The sequence below is a fragment of the Gasterosteus aculeatus genome, chromosome 7, assembly GCF_964276395.1.
Source record: "Gasterosteus aculeatus chromosome 7, fGasAcu3.hap1.1, whole genome shotgun sequence".
NCBI lineage: Eukaryota > Metazoa > Chordata > Actinopteri > Perciformes > Gasterosteidae > Gasterosteus > Gasterosteus aculeatus.
Window position 1 is genome coordinate 2,340,343 of NC_135694.1, and position 21,093 is coordinate 2,361,435.

At 51.7% G+C, this 21,093-nt stretch overlaps 2 protein-coding genes across 18 annotated transcripts in view; both read right to left on the minus strand.

The window, feature by feature from the left end:
* The window catches only part of LOC120823100 (uncharacterized), an 88,128-nt gene extending 85,149 nt beyond the window's left edge, over positions 1-2,979 (minus strand). For both annotated transcript variants that reach the window (XR_013468132.1, XR_005712787.2), the window contains exons 1-2: positions 2,790-2,979; positions 1,726-1,948 (exon numbers count right to left, since the gene is read on the minus strand). The gene's annotated coding sequence lies outside the window, so the exon portion shown is untranslated. The remainder of the gene's footprint in view (positions 1-1,725; positions 1,949-2,789) is intronic.
* A 1,980-nt stretch (positions 2,980-4,959) lies between these two features.
* The window catches only part of dysf (dysferlin, limb girdle muscular dystrophy 2B (autosomal recessive)), a 38,814-nt gene continuing 22,680 nt past the window's right edge, over positions 4,960-21,093 (minus strand). For 8 of the 16 annotated variants that reach the window (XM_078105392.1, XM_078105390.1, XM_078105387.1 and 5 more), the window contains 15 exons: positions 16,285-16,383; positions 14,180-14,308; positions 13,913-14,068; positions 13,755-13,846; positions 12,431-12,601; positions 12,165-12,307; positions 9,504-9,646; positions 9,324-9,412; positions 9,081-9,176; positions 8,840-8,981; positions 7,927-8,026; positions 6,997-7,169; positions 6,784-6,893; positions 6,559-6,706; positions 4,960-6,455 (listed from right to left, as the gene is read on the minus strand). In XM_078105392.1, coding sequence (XP_077961518.1) covers positions 6,399-6,455; positions 6,559-6,706; positions 6,784-6,893; positions 6,997-7,169; positions 7,927-8,026; positions 8,840-8,981; positions 9,081-9,176; positions 9,324-9,412; positions 9,504-9,646; positions 12,165-12,307; positions 12,431-12,601; positions 13,755-13,846; positions 13,913-14,068; positions 14,180-14,308; positions 16,285-16,383 — 1,848 coding nt within the window. In that variant the 3' untranslated portion in view covers positions 4,960-6,398. The remainder of the gene's footprint in view (positions 6,456-6,558; positions 6,707-6,783; positions 6,894-6,996; positions 7,170-7,926; positions 8,027-8,839; positions 8,982-9,080; positions 9,177-9,323; positions 9,413-9,503; positions 9,647-12,164; positions 12,308-12,430; positions 12,602-13,754; positions 13,847-13,912; positions 14,069-14,179; positions 14,309-16,284; positions 16,384-21,093) is intronic. The other 8 variants (XM_078105398.1, XM_078105401.1, XM_078105399.1 and 5 more) reach the window with 2 other exon arrangements.

A 21,093-nucleotide genomic window follows, 5' to 3' on the forward strand; every position in this document is an offset into this window, starting at 1 on the left:
TAGGATGAATAAAAAAAGGAATAACGTATTAAAGTAAAGCAGACCGGAGTCCTGAAGTGAGGGAATGAATTAAAAAAAAGGGAGAAAAACATATATGAACAAGAAAGAGTCAATAAAGGGTTGAAGTAAATGGATTTGGAAACGTTTTTGGCTGGAAACGGTTTTCCAGCTTTCTTTTTTTCTCTCTTTCCGAAAGCGAGTCGACATTCCACAGGCGTCTAATGCATCAGGACAAGGTAGGAGATGACACACACACACACGTGTGCAGGGAGGCAGAATATCACGCGTTAGCTCGCACGAAATACACAACGGACGGAACGAAAGGGGGAAAAAAGCTCCTTCACCGCCGGTCAGTGAAGGTCGTGAACCTGAGGAGTCTGGACGGGTTTTATTGCAGCGAGGTGTAAAGGAAGTAGCGAGGGCTATGTTTTATTTTGAAGGCCGGGCGGCGGAGAGCGGCAAGTCGTCAGATGAGGCGATACCTGGGCGAGATGCGGAAGGAAAGGGGTTTGAATCCCACGTTGCCGTAGGCAACCAATTGGAGAAACCGGAGAAGCGACTCGCGGCAAAAATATGGACAACAAACATCAGAAACGGTTTGTGTTTGAATCACATTTTGTCTTTTGTGTAAAAAGCCGAACGGGAACTTCCACAAAGATACGAGACGAGAAACCGCCGTCATCGCCGTGGGCTAAATACACAGGCTGAACCTCAGCGGGACGCTAAGTTAGCTTAGCATCAAGGCTCCCGCTGTCGAGGCCGACGAGACAATGAACAATGGAGCTGCTCTCAAACTCTGTGGGCACTTTATACATTTATAGAGCAATCATCACAGTACGAAACTCACTTCACCATCTGGGATGTTGTGCAACGGTGACTCCCAGAGAGCGACCGTAAAAAATAAAAAAAAAACACGGGAGTGACTCCAAGCTAAAGGCTGCTAAGCTAATCCCGGCGCTCAAACCAGATCATGGATGGACGATGATGCAACAGCAGCGTAAACTAGATCGCCAGAGAGGATCATCTCACAAACGCCGTGACGCGTTTCAAAGATGTCGTTTTCTACTCCTGTGAGGGTGAAAAAAAAAAAACACACCGACAAAGATGGCCACGCCCATGAAAGCGCACACTTCATTTCACTTCAACGCCGCGTTTTACTGTCGGCCCCCGCAGGTCGTTAAGGGCCGCCTTTAACGAGCCAGCCGGGGTTCTTCCTTAACGAGACGAAATAAAAAGTCCCTGCGATGCCGCCTGAAATCCTATTAGCACCGACGCTAATTTGTTATCAAAACGTCCCGCTGATATTTGGTAAAAAAACAACAAAAAAAACATGTGGGTGTGTGATGAAAGGCCACACACGCACATTAACAACCAGCACAAACGCAACAATAGAAGTCAAGTAATACCAAGCTGAACAAAGACGGGCCATTGTTTGGTTTGTTGGAGTGTGAGACAGGACAAAGTTACAGCTCCCACAATGAAACACACACACACACACACGCGTCACGGCGGTGCCTGATGAGCTCGGTAAAAGCACGACAAACAGGGCGGTTGTTGTTTTGTTTTTCTATGTCACCTTGACCTGCTCGGCTTCCTGTCCCAGGGCAGGAAGTGGACGAGCCGGGTCGTACCCCCTCCCCCGTCCCCAGAGTGCGTAGCGCCACGCACTCCAGGAGTGACATCCGTCAGAGGCCTTGAAGACGCGCGGGCGTTTCTCACACCTACCGGCGGTCACAATGTCGAGGGCGTTTCCTTTAACGGTCCCCTCAGAATACGTCCGGCCGTCCGTCCGTCCGCCCTTCGGCTCTCACGCTCCTCGTCCTCGTCCTCCCGCCCCCCCACGGGCTCGCCTTCCTCGTAACTCCTCTTTCGGGAGGTTTGCGTCGACCTCTGAGCGAAGGTCGGGGGGCGTCTGCAGGGGGGACGGAGACGTTTAGAGAGGGGCACCCTGGGAAAATACAGGAATGTGTTGTGAGAAGATGTGCGCAGGATGATTTGATCTCTTTTTAATAATAATAATAATAATAATGCTGCAGAGGGCGTTAATTCAAACACAAGTTTCAGCCGAATAATCAGTCCGAAGCTCTCAACTTCCCCCCCCCCCTACCTGAGGCTTCACACACGGTGACCAAACACCTCAGCAATCTGCTGATTAGCATCTTGTTAAATTATACTGCTTTTTCCACGGAGCTGTTGGACTGCATTCCTCGCTGCTAGTTAACGCGAGGACTAATGAGGGGAGCGCGGCGTGTGAAATGAGTTTACTGCCCCGGTGTTGGTGGTATACGGGCCGCGGGAAAAAACAAAAAACAACTGGGCCGGAGATGGCGGTCGCTCTCGAACACGGGAGACTCTTGGAAATAAAGTAATTTATCGTGAAAGAAAACATTTTAGAACATGAAAAACACCAATTAAATGAAATATGATTGTTGAGAGATGTATTTCTTTACTTTTTCACTAATGCATTTAATTCACTTAATTTTGTCACCTTTTATACTAAAAGGAACTTCAAACTATGGAAGACATCCTCAAACAAATTCCAAATTAAGTTCTTTACAATGAAGCTGTGAAACGAAGCGAGTGACGCGGCGGTGAGCGTGACGTCACACCCAATCAGCGGACTGCTGCTAGCTTAACGTCCACTGTTAGCCGGAAGCTCTTTTAGCCTAATTATGTGATGTCCGTGGTGCTGCGGTGTATTTATTTCGCGTTAAACCACATTAAGGTATGAAATAAATGAAATAAAGTGTCTGCGGGTTCACGGTGCTTTAAGGGGGAGAGTGAATTACCGTAAGAGTAGATTTATCCGGCGCGCCGCCGCACACCTGTAGCTGAGAACGACTCCTCGGCTCCGTCGGAGCCCCGAGGCATCACCAACAGATCGACGATCGATTCACCCGCACGAGGATCGGCTATCGGGCCTGGCTGCGTGCAGCGATATTTTAACCTTAGGACCCATGTTGAAACTTTTTCAACTATTTCTCCTTTTTGAAAGATGCCAAATGTTGTTCTTTTTTTTGGAAGCCACTAGATTTTTCTACTCTTTTAACAGATAATTCGGAGATAATCCAGATGTACGTGTTCTTAAAAATTTATTGTGATTAATTTTAATGTTGTTATATTGTGTTTATAAGTAATTCCGTTAAGAGACAAATAAAACAAAAATCCTGTTCTTATTGTTTTCAGTTTTCTGCTGGAACTGTTTATTCCCTACTGACCAACTTCAATGAGGTTTTAAATGAAGGACTTTTACTTTCACGACGTGTATTACTGCTTTAATAAAATACCTAAATACTTCTCCCACCACTGGCCCGATGTCAATAGAATGTAGTAATTGATTTTTAATACATTTCATCCCATAAAAAAAAACACGTAAACCCGAGTTAGAAGGCCGAGGTGTCAGCGCTTAACTCACATCTGTACACATGTGAACCTTTGTGCGCGTGTGTGTGTGTGCGGTGAGTGCACGCAAGCTGATACCATGTGTCTGCACATGTGTGTGTGTGTGTGTGTGTAAGCTGATATCAGCGGCCTGAACTCTGGCAGTGTGAAACACAGACTCACAGGTACAGACGGGGCTACTGTGGTTTTTACTCGCCGCGAGTGTTTGATGTTGTAGGCCTGCTCGCTGCCGCACATGTGTCCGTGTGTGTGTGTGTGTGTGTGTGTGTGAGGTGATAATGAAACATCTAGAATCCTGTTCGCCAGGCTCCCCTCCGGCCCTTTTCCATCACGTCTGGGGAATCAGGTGCACTTTGACCCCGTCCACGTTCAAAGCCGCCCTAAACACACACACACACACACACACACACACACACACACGCGCGTAACGCACAGATGCACGGCGGGCTTTAAACTACACGTTGCTTCCGTCAGAGGGCCTGATTAACGTGGCAGTGAGATGAGGCCTCTGGACGAGGCGCGCGGCGGAGGCCGGAGGGTGGAGAGGTGGAGGCGATGGAGGATTCAGGCGTAGTGCTGCTACGTGAATGAGACCAGACAAAGCAGGAGAATAAAGCGTGTTCGGAGAGTGGCTCAAGTTGTTGATTATTACAAATCTGTTGCGTCTCCATGACAACACGTTGCCATGGAGACGCAGAATCACAAGGTCGAAAACTCATTTTCAGGTTTCCTTGAGATTTTCAACGCCGCTTTGCGGATTGGAGTGAAATCAATACATTTGGGCCACAGAGGAAGTGATAAGCGTCGAAAATTACCAGAGGGAGGAGGATGAGTCAGGGCAGGGTGAGGAGGAGGAGGAGGAGGAGGAGGAAGACGGACAGACCACCGCCACGGCCCACCCACACTGCACTAACTCCACCCACTCCGTGGTCAGAGGTTCACCTGCAGTTCACGGTGACCACAACAACCCCCCCGAGAAAGAGAGGTTACGGGACGCCAGTACCGGGAGGGAAGGAAGGGAGGAAGCAGCAGATGGGAGGGAGGAGAGGTGGGAGAAAGCAAAGCAGTAATTTAAGGGTTGCGGGAGCTCGAGAGACGAATCGGTCAGAGCGGGTTTCCAGTCCGACTTCTGTCGACGCTGCAGGTTCGCACCGAGGTCACACGGCTGAAACGCACACACACACACACACACAGATGGGCTGCATCGAGGGTGTGCCGGGGCCCAGAAAAAACATGGCCAACTAAACCAGAATGAATGACCGTAACGACAGAGGTTTAAGTTAAAAGCCTTCTTCTTCTTCTTCTTCTTCTTCTTGTTGGAGCGCCGGCCTCTGATTGGCTGGGGAGTGCGTCTCATTTTCAGATATAATTTGGAATGCTGAGATTTTCTGAAAGAAATAATCTGCAGCTCTTGCAGGTACTGTGTTGGAGTATTTAAAGCTTTGAGGTTAAAATATTCTGCTCTAACTGACTCACTTTCACCCGGGAGGCCGCTGTCCTTAAAAAAAACGGTATCTCAAATGAAAAACAATGGATGTAGACTTAATAATAATGACATTTTAAATGGAATAAAACACTTCAGAATTGCAGTTTTATTGATAATATTGACATAATGCAGTGCAGAGTATTGCTTATTGTAGATATGAGTTCAAATACATGGTCTGTTTCTCCTAAAATACATTCAAATATCAATACTGTCAGTCATGTTCAACTTCCTTTTACAGTAACAACAGAGTTTGACACGGCGCATTGGATTTAAAACCAATTTGTTGGCACTTTCCGGTTTTATAGTTCCAAATGCAAGTTTTTAGCGATTAGTAAACATGCCCTTTGAGCATATGAAACATAACTCTGGAGACTTCTCTGAGTGAATACAATGAGTGAATACATTCTCTCTCTGATATTTTGTGAAATATTCCTCTCCTGTCCAGAGGCATCAAATAACCAAGCAACCCCCCCAGTTCAGTAATGCACATTTAACATTGTTTGATAAATATGTTTAAAACGGCCCTTTGGTTAATTAGTGAACTCTTTACTTCTGGACAGAGTCGAGCGAACTGTTTCCACCCGTTTCCAGGCTTTATGCTAAGCTAAGCTAAGAGGAGCTCAGTGGGATGGACATTTGGTCTAAATGTCAAAGTATTCCTTTAAAGAGACATTTCCACAAGTCAAACTTCACTGAGACGGCGACAGGCTTCGCAAAGGCAGCAACCAGCACAAACTACGTCAAGATAAACTGAGTTAGTGTTACCGGATGTAAAGGCAACAAAGCGGGAGGCTGAAGGCCCGGTGCATTCACTGACAGGGATCACATCGGGAAAACACAGCTTCTTTTACCAAAAAAGGGCAGGCGAGGGCACGATTGTCACATCAAGTTGTTCAATGATCGTTGATTTACATCAGCAGGACGTACGGGAAGTAAAGCTCTTTTAAATACATAATATAATATATGTAATAATAATGTTCAGGCATCCCGACATGAAACCAAGAAGGGGGGAAATAACCGAAGAACATCCTCTAAAGGCGAAAAGAGGAAGTTAAGGAGACGCAGAGGGAATAAGGAGGGAGACAGAGAGGGAGGACAAAAAAGGAAGGAAGGAGAAAGGAGAGAAATGGGAAAGACATCTCTGCTTTCTGACTGCACCTGAAGGCAGCACACAGGGCCGCAAAGACGATCGTTCATGCAGGTTCTTCACAAAGACTTTTAGAGAGCTAAAACATGCCGAGGATGCATCCAGTACAGTGAGGAGGGTCAGCGAAGGCACACACACACACACACACACACACACACACACACACACACACACACAGATGAAGCACTGAAGTTTACTCACAACTCCAACAAGATCACAAAATCCATTCAAAGAAAAGGAAGGAGAATAAATCAGTTCAGTTTAGCCCGATTTCTAACTGGACGTTGTTCTTTAGCTCGTCTCTCTTTTCTCTCCACTTTCCTCGTCGCTCCATCATCACCTTCATCATCATCATCACCATCATCACTGTGCAGCCTTCGCTGGCCCAAAAGGCGCCACCATCCTCATGGCGGCGTAGTTCTGGAGGACGGAGAGGACAACACATTCAGGATGTTACTACTTGCTTTGTTTTCCTTTCCTTGGGGGTTTTGGTTGTAAGCCTAAAACAAATTTCGCAACTTGCCGGGAAGGAGTAGAGGAAGACGCCGAGGAAGAGGAGGAGGAGGAAGAGAACGATGCCGATGAGGATGTAGCACTTGAAGCGCCTCCACAGGATGAACCTGAGCGTCTTATAGGGGGAGGAGAACCACAGGAAGGAGGTCTCTGGACGCCTGGGAGGAGAGAGGAGGATGAGAAGAGGTGTGTGTGTGTGTGTGTGTGTGTGTGTGTGCGTGCGCGTGACACCCACTGAGGCTCCTCCAGGTGAGGGTTCATGTTGGGTTCGTCTCTGCCGACGCCGGCGGGCCTCTCCTCGTGCTCCTGCTCCGTCACGATCTCCAGAGACATCTCCACCTTCCCCTGAGACAGAGACGTCGACATCCGTCAAGGTCCCGACAGGATGCGGCGCCGGTCGAGCCAACGGCCGTTGTGTTTTTCTTTTTTTTCTCTCTCTCTCTCTCACCGCCACGATCTTCTGTCCGTTCTGCTCGCAGGCGCAGGGCCACCAGCCTTTCACCGTCTTCTGCTCGAACAGAGACACCGGCGGCCCGGCCGGGTGCTCCAGCAGCCGCAGGTCGCACTTCTCCGCCGACTTGGACGGACGCGGCATGCGGTTCAGGTCCATCGTCAGGTGACCTGTGTGGGTGGGGGAGGCAGGGGGGGGGGGGGGGGGGGGCACATTCGGCGGGCGTGAAAGGTTTGAGTGAGTCGGCGCCACAGCTGGATGGTTTTGGGGGCAGAAGCGCCGGCTGGTGCACATGGCAAAGATTTAAAGCCTCAGGACCTCCGTGTTTAACGGTAGTTAAAAAAAAAACCCACATAGGTGCTTTATGACCCATTTCCCCCCCCCATCTAATAAACATAAATAGACTATTTTAGGTTTGCAGAGCTCCACGGCTCATGCACACCGTTTCCTCCGGTTTTCATGGTTGGTGGCGTGAGTCTGTCAAACAAACATCTGGATGGAGGACTTTCATTTCTAATGATTTAATCCCGTTTGAAACGATCTGCTTCGAAACAACATGAAAACGAGAAGTGAGAAGTTTGTTCCTATTTAAGTGAGATAAAAGATGGAAACCGCTCTGAGAGGCCGTTAGCGGGGGTTCGATCCTCGGGATGGCGGGCAGATGAACGGCCTGGGGGGAGGGGAGGGGAGGGGGGGGGGGAGTTATTCCAGGCGTGGGGGGTGAAGGAAAGGCAGAATTTTGACAGCTTGAAAAGCGAAAAAGTGCCAACACGGTGGAAACGAAGGGCGTTAATTCTAAAGATAAATGTTATCGCAGTAGTTTGCCCGTTCGCACATGTCGGCGGGGGGGGAGGGAGGGGGAGGTGGGGGGGAGTCAGGGTTACTGAGCGTGAGGGGGAGGTGGAACAGCAGCGGCGGATGTTTTACCGAGGTAGTCGTCGAAGGAGAACTTGTCGTTGTCCCAGATCTGCAGGGTGAGCTTGGGAGCCAGTTTGGTCTCGGCCTTATCCAGACTCCAGAAGTGTTCCTGCACACGCACACACACACACGCACACACCAAACACACGCACACACACGCAGTCAGCGCGGGTTCTACATATTGGCATCGAGCTGCGAGACAGCATCTGATCCCGCGTCACCTTTGTGCTAATCGTTCCATTCCCTCACTCGCTCCTCTCCACCCCGCGTGACACTTATGTTGATTCAAAAGATATTATTATACATTCTCACACCTGGAATAAACACGCGGGGGAAATATCAAGAAGTCAGGGAGATTTTTAAAGCGGGGCATCAACGCGACGGACTCTTTTCAGGGCCTTTCTGTCGCGTTGACCTTTGGACAAACCCGAGAATTTAACCTCACGACTCACGACTTTCCCCCTGCGGATCTTCCTCCGACTCTCGGCGTCTGCATGTTTAAATGACTCCCGTCTGCCGCCTGCGTTATGACCTCACGCTCACTCCCTGAATCATGCGCTCACACTTCGTGACAACACACACACACACACAAACACTGAGCGTAAACACGCTACACCCTGCTGCTGTGTGTGTGTGTGAGACTATATCTACAGGCCGTGTCCAAGTCCATTAAGTTATCACTCCACAGCTGTCCGAAGCAGAGGGCGGGACGCTGTGTGTGTGTCTGTGTGTGTGTGTGTGTGTGTGTGTGTGTGTGTCTGCTCCCTGCAGTATCTAATAACATCAATCAGCCTCTTTGTTGCCAGACGTCTAAGAGTTCCTTCATTTGACCCCGTTTAAATCGTCTCATTGACATTATAAGGTGCGTCGGCGCGTCCCGTCAGGCGGGGGGGCGGCGGCGGCGGGGCGTTGGGGGCCTCACCTTCCGGTCGACCACGCACAGCTGCTCGGCGGGCAGATAGTGGAAGGGGAACAGGAACCTGTAGTTGAAGTTCCCCTCGCCGGCCAGCGAGCGGTAGTGGACGTCGGTCTTCTGCTTGTTGTGCTCGTGGCCGTCCAGCCAGCTGCAAGACACGCAAAAACGCACGCGCCATCAGCCGTCGGGGGGGGGGGGGGCGGGGCGGGGGAATGGCGGGCGGAGGGTTTCGGGGGGGGGGGTTTACCTCTTGACGTAGATGTCGCTCATCCTCTCGCCGCTCACGCTGACGTCGTCCAGGAGGACGTCGCTGGTGTTCCAGATGATGCAGCGCAGGAAGAACCTGGACGAGGACAGATCGCGCTGATTGACAGGCCGATTGACCGACGTGCTGACTGACAGGCCAGAGGACTGACAAACGGCGAAGGGATTGATTGGCTCTAATCACGTGACTGAGGTTTTTGCGTGTCTCGCGGCGGCGCGCTCCTACTTCTTAGCCTTGCGCGGCGTGACGTTGAACGGGGGTCCCGGGGGTCCCTGCGATCCGGGGAACAGGTCCACCCACATCATCAGCCGCCCCTGAAGGAACGGCGGCAACGACCGAATCAGACGACGGGACAAGGGGCCCCGCCGAAGAGGGGCGGCGGTTGTGCGTGCGTGCGTGCGTTACCTGCTCCATGTCGGGCTGGAGGGGACTGTACAGGACTCTGGTCTCCACGTGCTCCGGGACAAATCCCAGCTTCCTCAAGATGAGGAGGGACAGCCGCTCCTTCAGTGGACCCAGGTGCCGTTTGGACACGTTCTTGTCCTCTACTGACACACACACAGATGGAGGGTGAAGGCCGGGACACTGGGCGGACTGGGAGGAGAAATTACTCACACAAATACACTTTACATCAGCTGTTTATTGGCGAATCCAAGCAAAATATCAAAAGTTTATGAACTTAAGAGTCACCTTGAGAGGGGAGACGGGACAGACTGAGTCGGGGGGATGAAGAAGGATGGAGGGAGAACAAATACAGAGAAGAGAGGGGAAGGGGAGGAAGAAGACTGGTGAGACAAAAGGAGTGGGCAGGGGAGAAGGAGACAGAGGAGGAGAAGAAGTGATGAGGAGAGGATAGAAAGGAGGAGAAGACGGCATGGAAACACTGAGGAGTGGAGTTGAGGGGAGAAGGAGGAAAGGAGACGAAAGGAGAATGAAGAGGAAAAAGGATGTGAGTCGCCGGCTTAAAGGAGAAGAAAAGAAACCGGGAGAAACAGAGAGAAGCGGCGTCATAGGAAAGAGAAGGAAGGCGACGAGACGGCGTTGGAGAAAAGTAAAAAAAAAAAAAAAAAGAAAGCAGAAGAAATCAGTGAGGAAGACGAGCGCGGCCTCTCGGCCAATTAGCGACCGCTTTTGACGGACAGCAGGCTGACGCACGGTAACCGCGGCAACTGTGGAAAGAGAACGCGGCCCGGCGCTCCCCGCTAACCTAGAGACGACCGCGGTGTTGACATTGGCTTGGACACGCGCACGCACGCACGCACACACACACACACACACACACACACACACACACGCGCACACACACTGAGTTCTACCATAAATCACCAAAACAGGAACCATTACCAACATTGCAGCAGCCATGGAGCATGTGTGTGTGTGTGTGTGTGTGTGTGTGTGTGTGTGTGTGTGTGTGTGTGTGTGAAAATGAATCTATAATATTCATCTCGTCGCTCTGCTCTTCAGGTGGTCCTGCGGTTTAACTCCCCCGGTTACTGCCCCCCCCCCCCCCCTCCCCCTCTGCTCAGAAGTTCTGCAGTTTTAGCAGCAGAGGAGAAGATGATGGAGGGAATAATGATGGAGCCACAACCGAGAAGGAAGGGGGGAGAAAGAAGGAAAGGAAAGAGGGAAGGAAACTAAATCAGAGAAAGAAAGAAGGGGACATATGGAGGAAAAAAAGGATGGAGGGTACAAGACGAGAAAAGAGGGAAACAAGGAAGGTAGTGAGGAAACGAAAAGAAAGAACAGAGACAATAAAGGAAAAGCAGATATTTGAAGTATGGAAGAAATCCGACTGATCGTATGGAGACAATGAACGTCCCCAAAAACTTACCGTCTTACATCAAGAACAACGAGACAGAGAAAGTGCCAGGTTCAAAAGTTGAGAGGGAGAGAGAGAGGGAGGGAGAGATGGAGAGAGAGGGGGAGAGAGATGGAGAGAGAGAGGGAGGAAGAGAGAGAGAGAGAGGGAGGGAGAGATGGAGAGAGAGGGGGAGAGAGGGAGAGAGGGAGGGAGAGATGGAGAGAGAGAGGGAGAGGGGGGGGGAGAGAGGGGGAGAGGGAGGGAGGGAGAGATGGAGAGAGAGGGGAGAGAGATGGAGAGAGAGAGAGAGAGATGGAGAGAGAGGGAGAGATGGAGAGAGAGCGAGAGAGGGAGAGAGGTAGAGAGAGGGGGAGAGGTAGAGAGAGGGGGAGAGAGAGAGAGAGAGAGAGATGGAGAGAGAGGGAGAGATGGAGAGAGAGCGAGAGAGGGAGAGAGGTAGAGAGAGGGGGAGAGGTAGAGAGAGGGGGAGAGAGAGAGAGAGAGAGAGATGGAGAGAGAGGGAGAGATGGAGAGAGAGCGAGAGAGGGAGAGAGGTAGAGAGAGGGGGAGAGGGAGAGGGAGGGAGGGAGAGAGGGGGAGAGGGAGGGAGAGAGAGATGGAGAGAGGGAGAGATGGAGAGAGGGGGCGAGGGAGGAAGAGAGAGAGGGAGGGAGGGAGAGAGAGAAGGGGAGGGGGAGAGAGAGGGAGGGAGGGAGGGAGAGAGAGGGAGGGAGGGGGAGAGGGAGGGAGGGGTGGAGCTCAGTGCAGAGTGATTTATTTGCTGTGACTCTACTGAACGTGGATGATATAAATGTGTGGATTTCCATTAAAGTAGCTGTGTGTGTGTGTGTGTGTGTGTGTGTGTGTGTGTGTGTGTGTGTGTACTCAGTGGCGCCAATGACGGCCGAATCAAAGTACCCTGCTGGCTTTCCAGCACTTACTCTCCCAACGCGGACACACACACACACACACACACACACACACACACACACACACACACACACACACACACACACACACACACACACATTGAAGAAGAAGTCGTGGTCCAAATGTAATGAAGAAGAAGAGGAAGAGTTCACGCACCACGCAAGCAAGTACACAGAGTACACACAGAGTACACAGAGCACTTTGTGTACTCTGTGTAGACGCGCGTGTTTACGACCCGACCTCCGGTTTCCTGTCCCTCCTCCGCCAGAGCCAGCGACGCTGCCCAGGCGGATTGCATCATGGGTAAACCCCGGAGTCGGGTTGGCGTTTCTCACCCAGGTCGGCGGCGGTGTACCGGTCTCCCCTGAAGTGCACCGCGTCCTCCTGGTAGACGGGCTTCCTCAGGCTCCGGCGCTCACACACTCGGTGCAGCAGCTGCCGGGGCGTCAGCTGGTCGCGCCACTGGTTTACCCCGGACCTGATGGGGCGAGAGACACACAGGGAGAGAGAGAGAGAGAGAGAGAGAGAGGGGTGTTAAAATGAATCCGACCAAGCAAAGAGAAAGATGGAGCTCGTGCGCTGTGATCGGGCGGCGGCTCACACGCTGTAGGACTGCGGGAGGCCGCAGGCGGCGCCGTGCCGGGACAGGAAGCGGTTCTCCAGGTCGATCAGCGTCTCTCCGATCTTCTCGTCCTTGCGCAGCATGTCGTGGTCGTACAGCATCACCCGGAGGTCCTTCTCCATCGGGAGGGAGCAGTGGAGCTCGAACATCCTGGAGGGGACAGAAAAGAGGTCCCGGGACGGAAGCAGATCAGGGTCTGATCTCGGGTATTCGCCGTCGCGGTGGCGTCCCCCCCCCAGAAAAAAAACGTCCAGGGACATCAGCTGGTATCAAGACATCAGATCAGAGAATGCTTTAGGGGCGGGGCTACACACAGATTGACAGGTCTCCATTACAGGGAGCGTGCGTTCTTCTTGTAACTTTAACACCTTTTACACTTTGTTTCCTTCGTGAGGACGAGTTGATTGTGACGTTTTAGACGAATAAATATGAACAAAAAGGCCTAAAAAAAGCGTCACGTCTGCAGGGATTGTCGAGCTGACCACTGAGAGGACGTGTAGCTGCTGACACGCGGATCGGTGTGTGTGTAGCGACCCCTACTGGCGTGAAAGGGAGGAAAGCGACTCTAATGGGGGGGGTGTGGGGGGGGGGGGGGGTCTGCAGAGCACAAACCCGTCAACCTGTTGAATTCAAACGTGCAGTCAATCGGTCGCTCACCGCTTTATGACGTCTTCGTGGGAAAGGAGCGACTTGGTTTATTGCGTTCCATCCCTCGTTTAACAGGTTAAATGAGCATAAAATAGGGTTTTCCTGCAGCGCAGCAGCCTGATTTACTGCTTTCAAAGTCTCCAACGTGAACCACGGCGAGGAGTCAAAGGGGAGGCTTTCTCTGTAAGCGCTTCGCACCTGGAACGCCACCTCCTCACTCAATAAATAAGTGTGTTTCTGAAGGTGGAGGGCGGCATGTGGAGAAATATTAACAATGTACACAAGCAGACTCATAAGACCTCTGTGGGTTGATAGGAATAAAAGGAGATATGGGATAACGGGACTTAATTGTTAGAATTAACTCTAAGGAACTGAAAATCAACATTCAAAACTCGGACAACTCCAACAGTAGCGACCTGTCAATCACAGGGCAGCCCCGCCCCTTAAGCATGTGTTTGACTGTAAATGGAGTATAATTTACTGAATGAACATCATGCTGCATTAGACTAGAAACAGATGTCATAAACTCATGTTTGCCGAGGGAATAAAGTCATTTTCTAATAGACTTCTATGGGCCCGGAGGAGTCGCCCCCTGCTGGCCACTGCACAGAATGCAGCTTCATTGGACCGGGTTGAAGAAGGTGCGATCACATACTTTCCAAAGACGGGGTCCAGCGTGCAGGGGATGTAGTTCTCATGGTCGCTGATGGTCTTTTTGCCCAGAGTGATCTTCACGTAGGGGTCACACTGGAAGCACACGACTCGTTAACTCATCTGCCCCCCCGCTGCGTTTCACCTCGTCTCTCTCCTCACCTTCCCGTTGGCGTCTTTGGGCTGCAGCCCCTGAGCCTGGACGACGTACACTCGGACCAAACACTCCTCGATGCCGTTGGGAGGCAGCTTCCTGAACTGCCTGGGGGGCGCGGGGTCGGCGGGGTCGTCCGGCAGCGTGTAGATCTTAAACATACCCTGGTCGCGGTAATGAGGAAAACACGATGAACACAAAAACAGGGGGCGAGTCCGATCGCCGGACGAAAAGGCAAATGTGACCGAAGGAACGTCCCGCTTGTGTGTTCTTACCTTGAACTCCCCCACCACCGAAGGGTCCTCGCCTCCCTCCTGAGTCTTTCCTCTCTGCAGCTGGAAAGTCTGACAGAAATCGGAGAGGCCTTCGAAACCCTCGACCTTCTCCAGCTCCCGATCGTACACCTGAGGAAAGGGGAGGCGAGGGGGGTTAACGAGACGCACAAACACGAGAGAGAGGGAGACCGGGGGGGGGGGGGGGCAGACGGACGGATGAGAGAGTGAGTAAGGGCAGAAAAGGGCTGGAGGACGAGACGTTCGTGGGACCAGTGTGACGCCGCCGGTATCAGAGGCAAAGGCCACTCGGTCACACATGTGCACCGTATCCAGGCTGTCAGGAGCACAGAAAGATTCATTTTTTATCATCACGGGTGTTTGTCTACACCAGTCACACACACTTTCCCTCAATTCTTTTCCCACCACAGAAGAAGAAGTCGCTGAGGAGGACTCTCAGAGGGCGAGCTGGAAACAGTGGTTCGCGTCAGCATGAAGGGATTACTGATCGGGACCACAAAATGATCACAGAGAGCCTCGAGAAAAAAGGAGCAAAAACATTTAAAAAACCCACTAAAAACCACCCGGATGACTTCAAGGAGACATGAAACAAATAAAACAGACAAACAAGCAACCGCGAAATGATCACAAAGGGACTCTGAGGATACGCAAATGCCAAGTGACAATAGATGGATGCAAAACAATCGGAGATAAAAGAAATGAACGCAAAAACAAAACTAAAGACGCCAAAAAAGATGCTGAGCAAATGAAAATAGACATTTACAAAACAACTTCAAACGATCCAAGACTTCGAAAAAAGAGACACAAAGGAGCCAGGAAATAACCTCATGGAGGTGCAAAACGGAAATAAACAGAGACACAAACAACCCAAAATGACAACAAAAACAAATAAAGCAACCACACTAATATTTAAAAAGTACTTTGAATTGAAAACAGATCAATAAGATTAATACGTCCTCAGTTGGGATACTCGTCTCTCATCGAGCTTCTGCTGCGTCGCCTCTTTAAATAAACAAAGATGGGGAGTCAGCAGGAAAGGGGGGGGGAGGGGGTGGGGGGGGAGGACATACACGGCCTGAGACTTGGGTGGAGATAGGGTGAGGGAGTCGGAAAAGCAGGGCGAGGACGGAGGACCGGGAGAGAGACGGGGAGAGAGTGATGATGTAAACCAAAAGGGAGGCCTGGAAACAGCGGTTCATTTCACTGGAGAACCGAAGCCGTCAGCGAGGGAGGGGGGGGCTCAGACCGAGGGAGGGGGGGGCTCACACCGAGGGGACCGGGCCTCGCAGGCTCCGTTTAGAGACGCTTAGATCAGTTGTGGGGGACCGAGTCGTCCAATCAGGCGTCTCTGGGTGACGTCGGCGTGGACAACGTGCCGTCGGTGAAAAGGAGGCGCTGAGTTCGAGGAGGTCGGGATGATGATGCAAACGAAAGACAAAGTCTGGAAACACCCGCTCGCTGGACTTCAACAGACACACAACCCCCCCCCTGCACCAGAGCCAGCGCCGGGGGGGGGGAGGTGGAAAGGGAGGCGAAATATCGCTCTCTTTGCGTCGCATGCGGAGACACAAGCGTCCTCCGAAGGAAGGGAGACGGCTCTCCGATGTGAAATGTCTCTCAGGGGTCAGAGGGCTCTTTTTGGAAAAGGCCATAAACAAACCCTGACATGGTGACTCATCTGTTTGGGCACCAGACAAAAAAGACGGACGTGCGCTACGAGGTCCCGCGGGAGGGGAAAGGTCGGCGCTCGGGGGCCGAGAGAATCGGGGCGAGGGGCGCAGGGCCGCGTGGGCGAGGGGGGGGTGAGAAGGCAGACGGGGTCGATCCCTCGACCCGCCCCTCCCCCCCGGTGGGAGCGCCCGCCGCGGGTGAGTCACCGGCCCGGGGACGTCACGTCACGGCGCCTGGGCCGCGGCGGACGGGTGAGGAGGAGAGAGGGGGAGGACTGACGCAGCGGATCTGGCACGAGCGCAAACGTGTGAATTAAGCGCTGAAGTTCAGAGGAAAACATTTTGGGAAAATGTCCTAAAAATGTGTTTAATCTGATTTGACTAAAGATTTACAAAGTCTTTTTTTTTTTTTCTCACCTGCAGCGTGTCGAAGCCTCTCTCCAGGTACGTCCCGTACTTCTTCTTCTCTCCGGTCGAGGCGTAGAACTTGCTCCACCAGTCCATGAACTCCTCTTCCTGTTGGTCACAGATTCAGAGGTCAGAGGTCAAATTAGGACGACGGTGTAAGGACTTTAGGAGCCACTTGAGACATGAAGTGAATGCGTTTGGATTTAAACTCCACGTGTTTTCATACAGTCTGATGAAAAACGACCTCCTCTCAACCAACCGCTACGTGGCTTCTGAAATGACCCCTGCGATGACCTTTTGAACCGTACGGCCCACTAATAAAGCCCCGCGGCGAGGCCCCCCCCGGCAGTACACTCAAGTGAAGGAATAAGCTGCTTTTCAGGATTTTTCCAATGATCGCATGACCATGGCGAGCCAGCCAAGCCACGTCAGCACGAGTAAAAATGCCCCTGGTGGCTCCCTGGCACGGGGGTCACGGTGCGCGGGCGCCGTGAGGCAATGGAAACGGGCGCCATCAGGTTGCAGAGGCACAAAGCGCACAAAAGCAATACGGACATTAGCAGGAACGCTGCAGCCAAAGAAATGTATGTTGATGTACGAATGAAAAGAACCCTTACGCCGCTTTTCCATTGGTCTGACACACAATGTCCTTTCCGCTTGTTACGGTTTATTAATGACTTATTAAGGGACGACTCGGCAACACTCAACAGCGGCTCGGGTTCAGGCCTCGCCAGCGTGCAGTTTCTCAGAGAAAAGCACGGGCGAAATGCAGCGATTGCACGTGAAAAAGAGGCTTCATGACTTTTTTTGCAAGCATTCTTGCAAAAAAAGCGTCAAAGTAAAAAAAAAAGAACTGTGACAATATGTCCGATATGATGAGACAAACTCACCCATTGTAGCATCTAGTGTCGGCGTTAAAAGAGAAGTCACAAGTCAGTTCATTCCCTCGCACACTTCACCGGTAATCAATGCAGACGCACAACGCTAACACATGTTTTTTATGGTTTGGACACGAGATATTTTGATTTATATATGATTATTTTATTCATTTTTTTGGGGGGGGGGGGGGACTTCTTTAGAAGAAACCCTGTTTTGTGTTTTATCAAGCATGAAGCTGCCTCATCCATCAAGTTTACTAAAACTCTGTTCACATTGGCAACGTCTAACGCTGTATTTAAAAAGTATTTTCTCACAGAAATAAAAGCGCTGTGTGTGTGTGTGTGTGTGTGTGTGTGTGCGCCTGTGTTGGCTCTGACGCAACGAGGGAAACAACGACTACAAAGATGGGGAATACCGAGGGGACAGATCAACTAGCAGCCCGTCACACACACACACACACACACACACACACACACACACACACTCACTCAATCCCCGCCCTGCAACCTTCAACCCTCCGAGGACCACTCCAGCTTAAACATGACGCATGCACCACTTTTTCCTTTGTGTGTGCTTTAATGTGTGTGTTTGTGTGTGCTTTAATGTGTATGTTTGTGCGTGATTTAATGCGTGTGTGTGCATGCTTTAATGTGTGTGTGTGTGTTTTAATGTGTATGTGTGTGTGTGTATATGTGCATGCTTTAATGCATGTGTGTGTGTTCATGCTTTAATGTCTGTGTGTGTGTGTGTGTGTGTGCATGCTTTAATGTGTGTGTGTTTTAATGTGTGTGTGTGTGTGTGCATGCTTTAATGTGTGTGTGTGTGTGTGTGTGTGTGTGTGTGTGTGTGTGTGCATACTTTAATGCGTGTATGTGTGTTCATGCTTTAATGTGTGTGTGTGTGTGCATGCTTTAATGTGTGTGTGTTTTAATATGTGTGTGTGTGCATGCTTTAATGTGTGTGTGTGTGTGTGTGTGTGCATGCTTTAATGTGTGTGTGTTTTAATATGTGTGTGTGTGCATGCTTTAATGCGTGTGTGTGTGTGCATGCTTTAATGTGTGTGTGTGTGCGCGGGCATGGTTTAATGCGTGTGTGTGTGTATGTGCATGCTTTAATGTGTGTGTGTGTGCATGCTTTAATGTGTGTGTGTGTGCGCGGGCATGGTTTAATGCGTGTGTGTGTGTGTATGTGCATGCTTTAATGTGTGTGTGTGTGTGTTTTAATGTGTGTGTGTGTGCATGCTTTAATGTGTGTGTGTGTGTGCATGCTTTAATGTGTGTGTGTGTTTTAATGTGTGTGTGTGTCTGTGTGTGTGTGTAGGCATAAATGCAGAACAAACGTGCTCTTATGGCACATGGTTGGTGTGGAATCCCCTTTCTCCTACTTCCCACGGACACACACACACTGCATGGCATGGAAAAGGGCATCACATGGAGGGCATGACACACACACACACACACACACACACACACACACACACAAAGTGTCTGGTGCGTGCTAACGTGACCTCAGTGTGCAGCCGCTGCCCAGTTGTGTGTGAAGGTGTGTTCACTCGAGCCCGCGGCTCCTGCCGGGCCGCGTCGAGGCCGGCGGTGGGCGCGCGCCAGCGTGTGTTTAGTGCACGCGCGGCGGTCTGCTCGGGGTGTCGCTGCGGTCTGCAGGCTGTCATTACGCCCCGCGGGGGAAAGCCGGGCTAACCAGAACCCAGGCGGGCACTGCCAGGAGCCCCGAGCGGGCTGGGCGAGGAGCTTCGGAGGGGAAATCCCGTCCGCGGGGGGCCGGCGCGGGAGGTCAGAGGTCAAAGCGGCAAACCGTGATGCTGGATAGAGAAAGTTAATTCTCGCAGAAAAAAGTCGAAAACTACCACTCCGTTGTTGTGGTCGCCACGGTTACAATAATAACTACCGCTCATTTCAGTTCCCCGAATAACGCCACATAGCGATATTTAGCCTAATGAAGTAGCTTTGCTGCCTAAACGTCATCGAGGATTTCAGGTTACGCAACCTAACTTGACTTTTGTAGGAAAAACGGATAAAAAACACGAAAAGGTTTTAAGTGACACCGACTGCTGCCAAACCTACGGAGGAGGAGGAGCGAAAAAAGGCTGCGTTCCTCAGACACCACTGAAGAAGAGCCGCGGGCCTCCCCGGCCCGGTCGAGCGTACTCGGGGTCTTGAAATGTGGACTTTTTGGACCTTTCGTGTGTCATTCCCTCCAGCTGTGGTTTCAAGGCGGAACACCGAAACCACGAGGAGAAAGCGGTGGCATTTCACATGAATAAATGTATTCTCTTCGATCGCCAAGCTTTTCCACCCGCCGTCGTTTCTGTGCTCGTTTTGGAATCGAAGTGAAAGAAAAAAAAAGGACTTCATCTTGACATCGCGGTGCCATTTAAATCAATGGCGATATTGTTGCATGAAAACATTCAGATGGTCACTCGTAACAGTCAGACAGGTTGACTCATGGAACGAACGTTCACTCTGAAGCATTTGGAGGACGTTCAGGTTCTGGAGGTGAACGGCAGCTCGCACGGGGAGTTAACAGAAGAAGAAAAACAGCGGATGATTTAGTGCGCTGTTTTGACATCATGTTTCTGGTCACGCCGTCATTACGAACCCCCGAAAAAAAAAGACACCACAAAGTCCGCCGGCGCCGTGCCAGCGGTGCGCGCTCGGTCTGGTTTTTTCCGAGAGCCGCCAGGAGGGATTCATGGAAGCGGAGGCAGATGGCGACGATCGGAAGACAACTTGACTTGGGACGGTTTTGACGGGGGATGAAAAGGTAGAGGAGACACGCGGCGCGACCGCGGCGTTTGATGGAGAACACGGGCGGGAAAAAAAAAAGTGAGGAGAAAAAGGGGGGGAGGCGGGGGAGGGTTTGACGCGCGGCAAATGGGAGCATTAAGCCGCGCGGTGAAACGTGACACGCGCACGGTTCATTTTCCAACCCGAGCGCCGTTGGATCTGAAATATCTCTCCCGGGGGGGGGGGGGGGGAGGCGAGGGGGAGGGGGAAGGGGGATGGGGGTGGGGGAGACGGTGCCCCCGAGGCCTGAGGAGCCATGACGCTACCGACAGCCGATCGTCTCAAACCTCTCAGGCTCTGAAACCGAACCGAAGCCCAACACACACACACACACACACACACACACACACACACACACACACACACACACAGCAAGTAATCTGGTAATCATCAGCCCTCCACACACACACACACACGCATGAGCCGCTTGTTGGTCGCGACCCAGAGATTAAGAAACCGGCGTTTAGGGCCCGTGAGAGGCCGAGCTCTGGCTCTCCGGTGCCGCGAGACATTAAGGCCGAACCTCTTCCCCCTAATTCCCCCGTCAAAGTGACTCCTTTCATCCCCTCTGCTTCTCTTTAAGCCACTCTCCCCCCCCCCTCGTTAACCCTCTCCCACTTAGCCGCCCCTCCCTTCGGCCCCTCTGGGCAAACTGTCCGCCCGCGGAGAGTCGCGGCGCGGAGGATCTGTAGCAGCTCTGTTGACTTTGCCCCCCCCCCCCCCCAGACGGAAAGCCGAGCCTTTAATTCCACTGGTTTCAATATCTGACCCTTAATAAAACAAATATCGATGTTTGGAGGGAAAGAAATCAGCCCCAATTACCGCCCGAGCGCAGAGGGGCGCGGGCACTGTGGGTGTGTGCGTTTCGTGCGCGTGTGTGTGTGTGTGTGTGTGTGTGTGTGTGTGTGTGTGTGTGTGACCCGGCTGGGATAAATGAAAAAGGGAGAACGTAGCGAGGTGGAACCCTGCGACCGGGTTCCTCTGAGGCTCGAGTCCCACCGCGGGAGGGTTTTTCCTTCCACGCCGCCCCCCCCCCCCCCCCCCCCCCCCTCGTCCCACGCGAGTCAGACGCCATCTCGCCTTTATGAGAACACGGTTTAAAGTGCTCCACAGCGATGGGTCCTGTACCACCTAC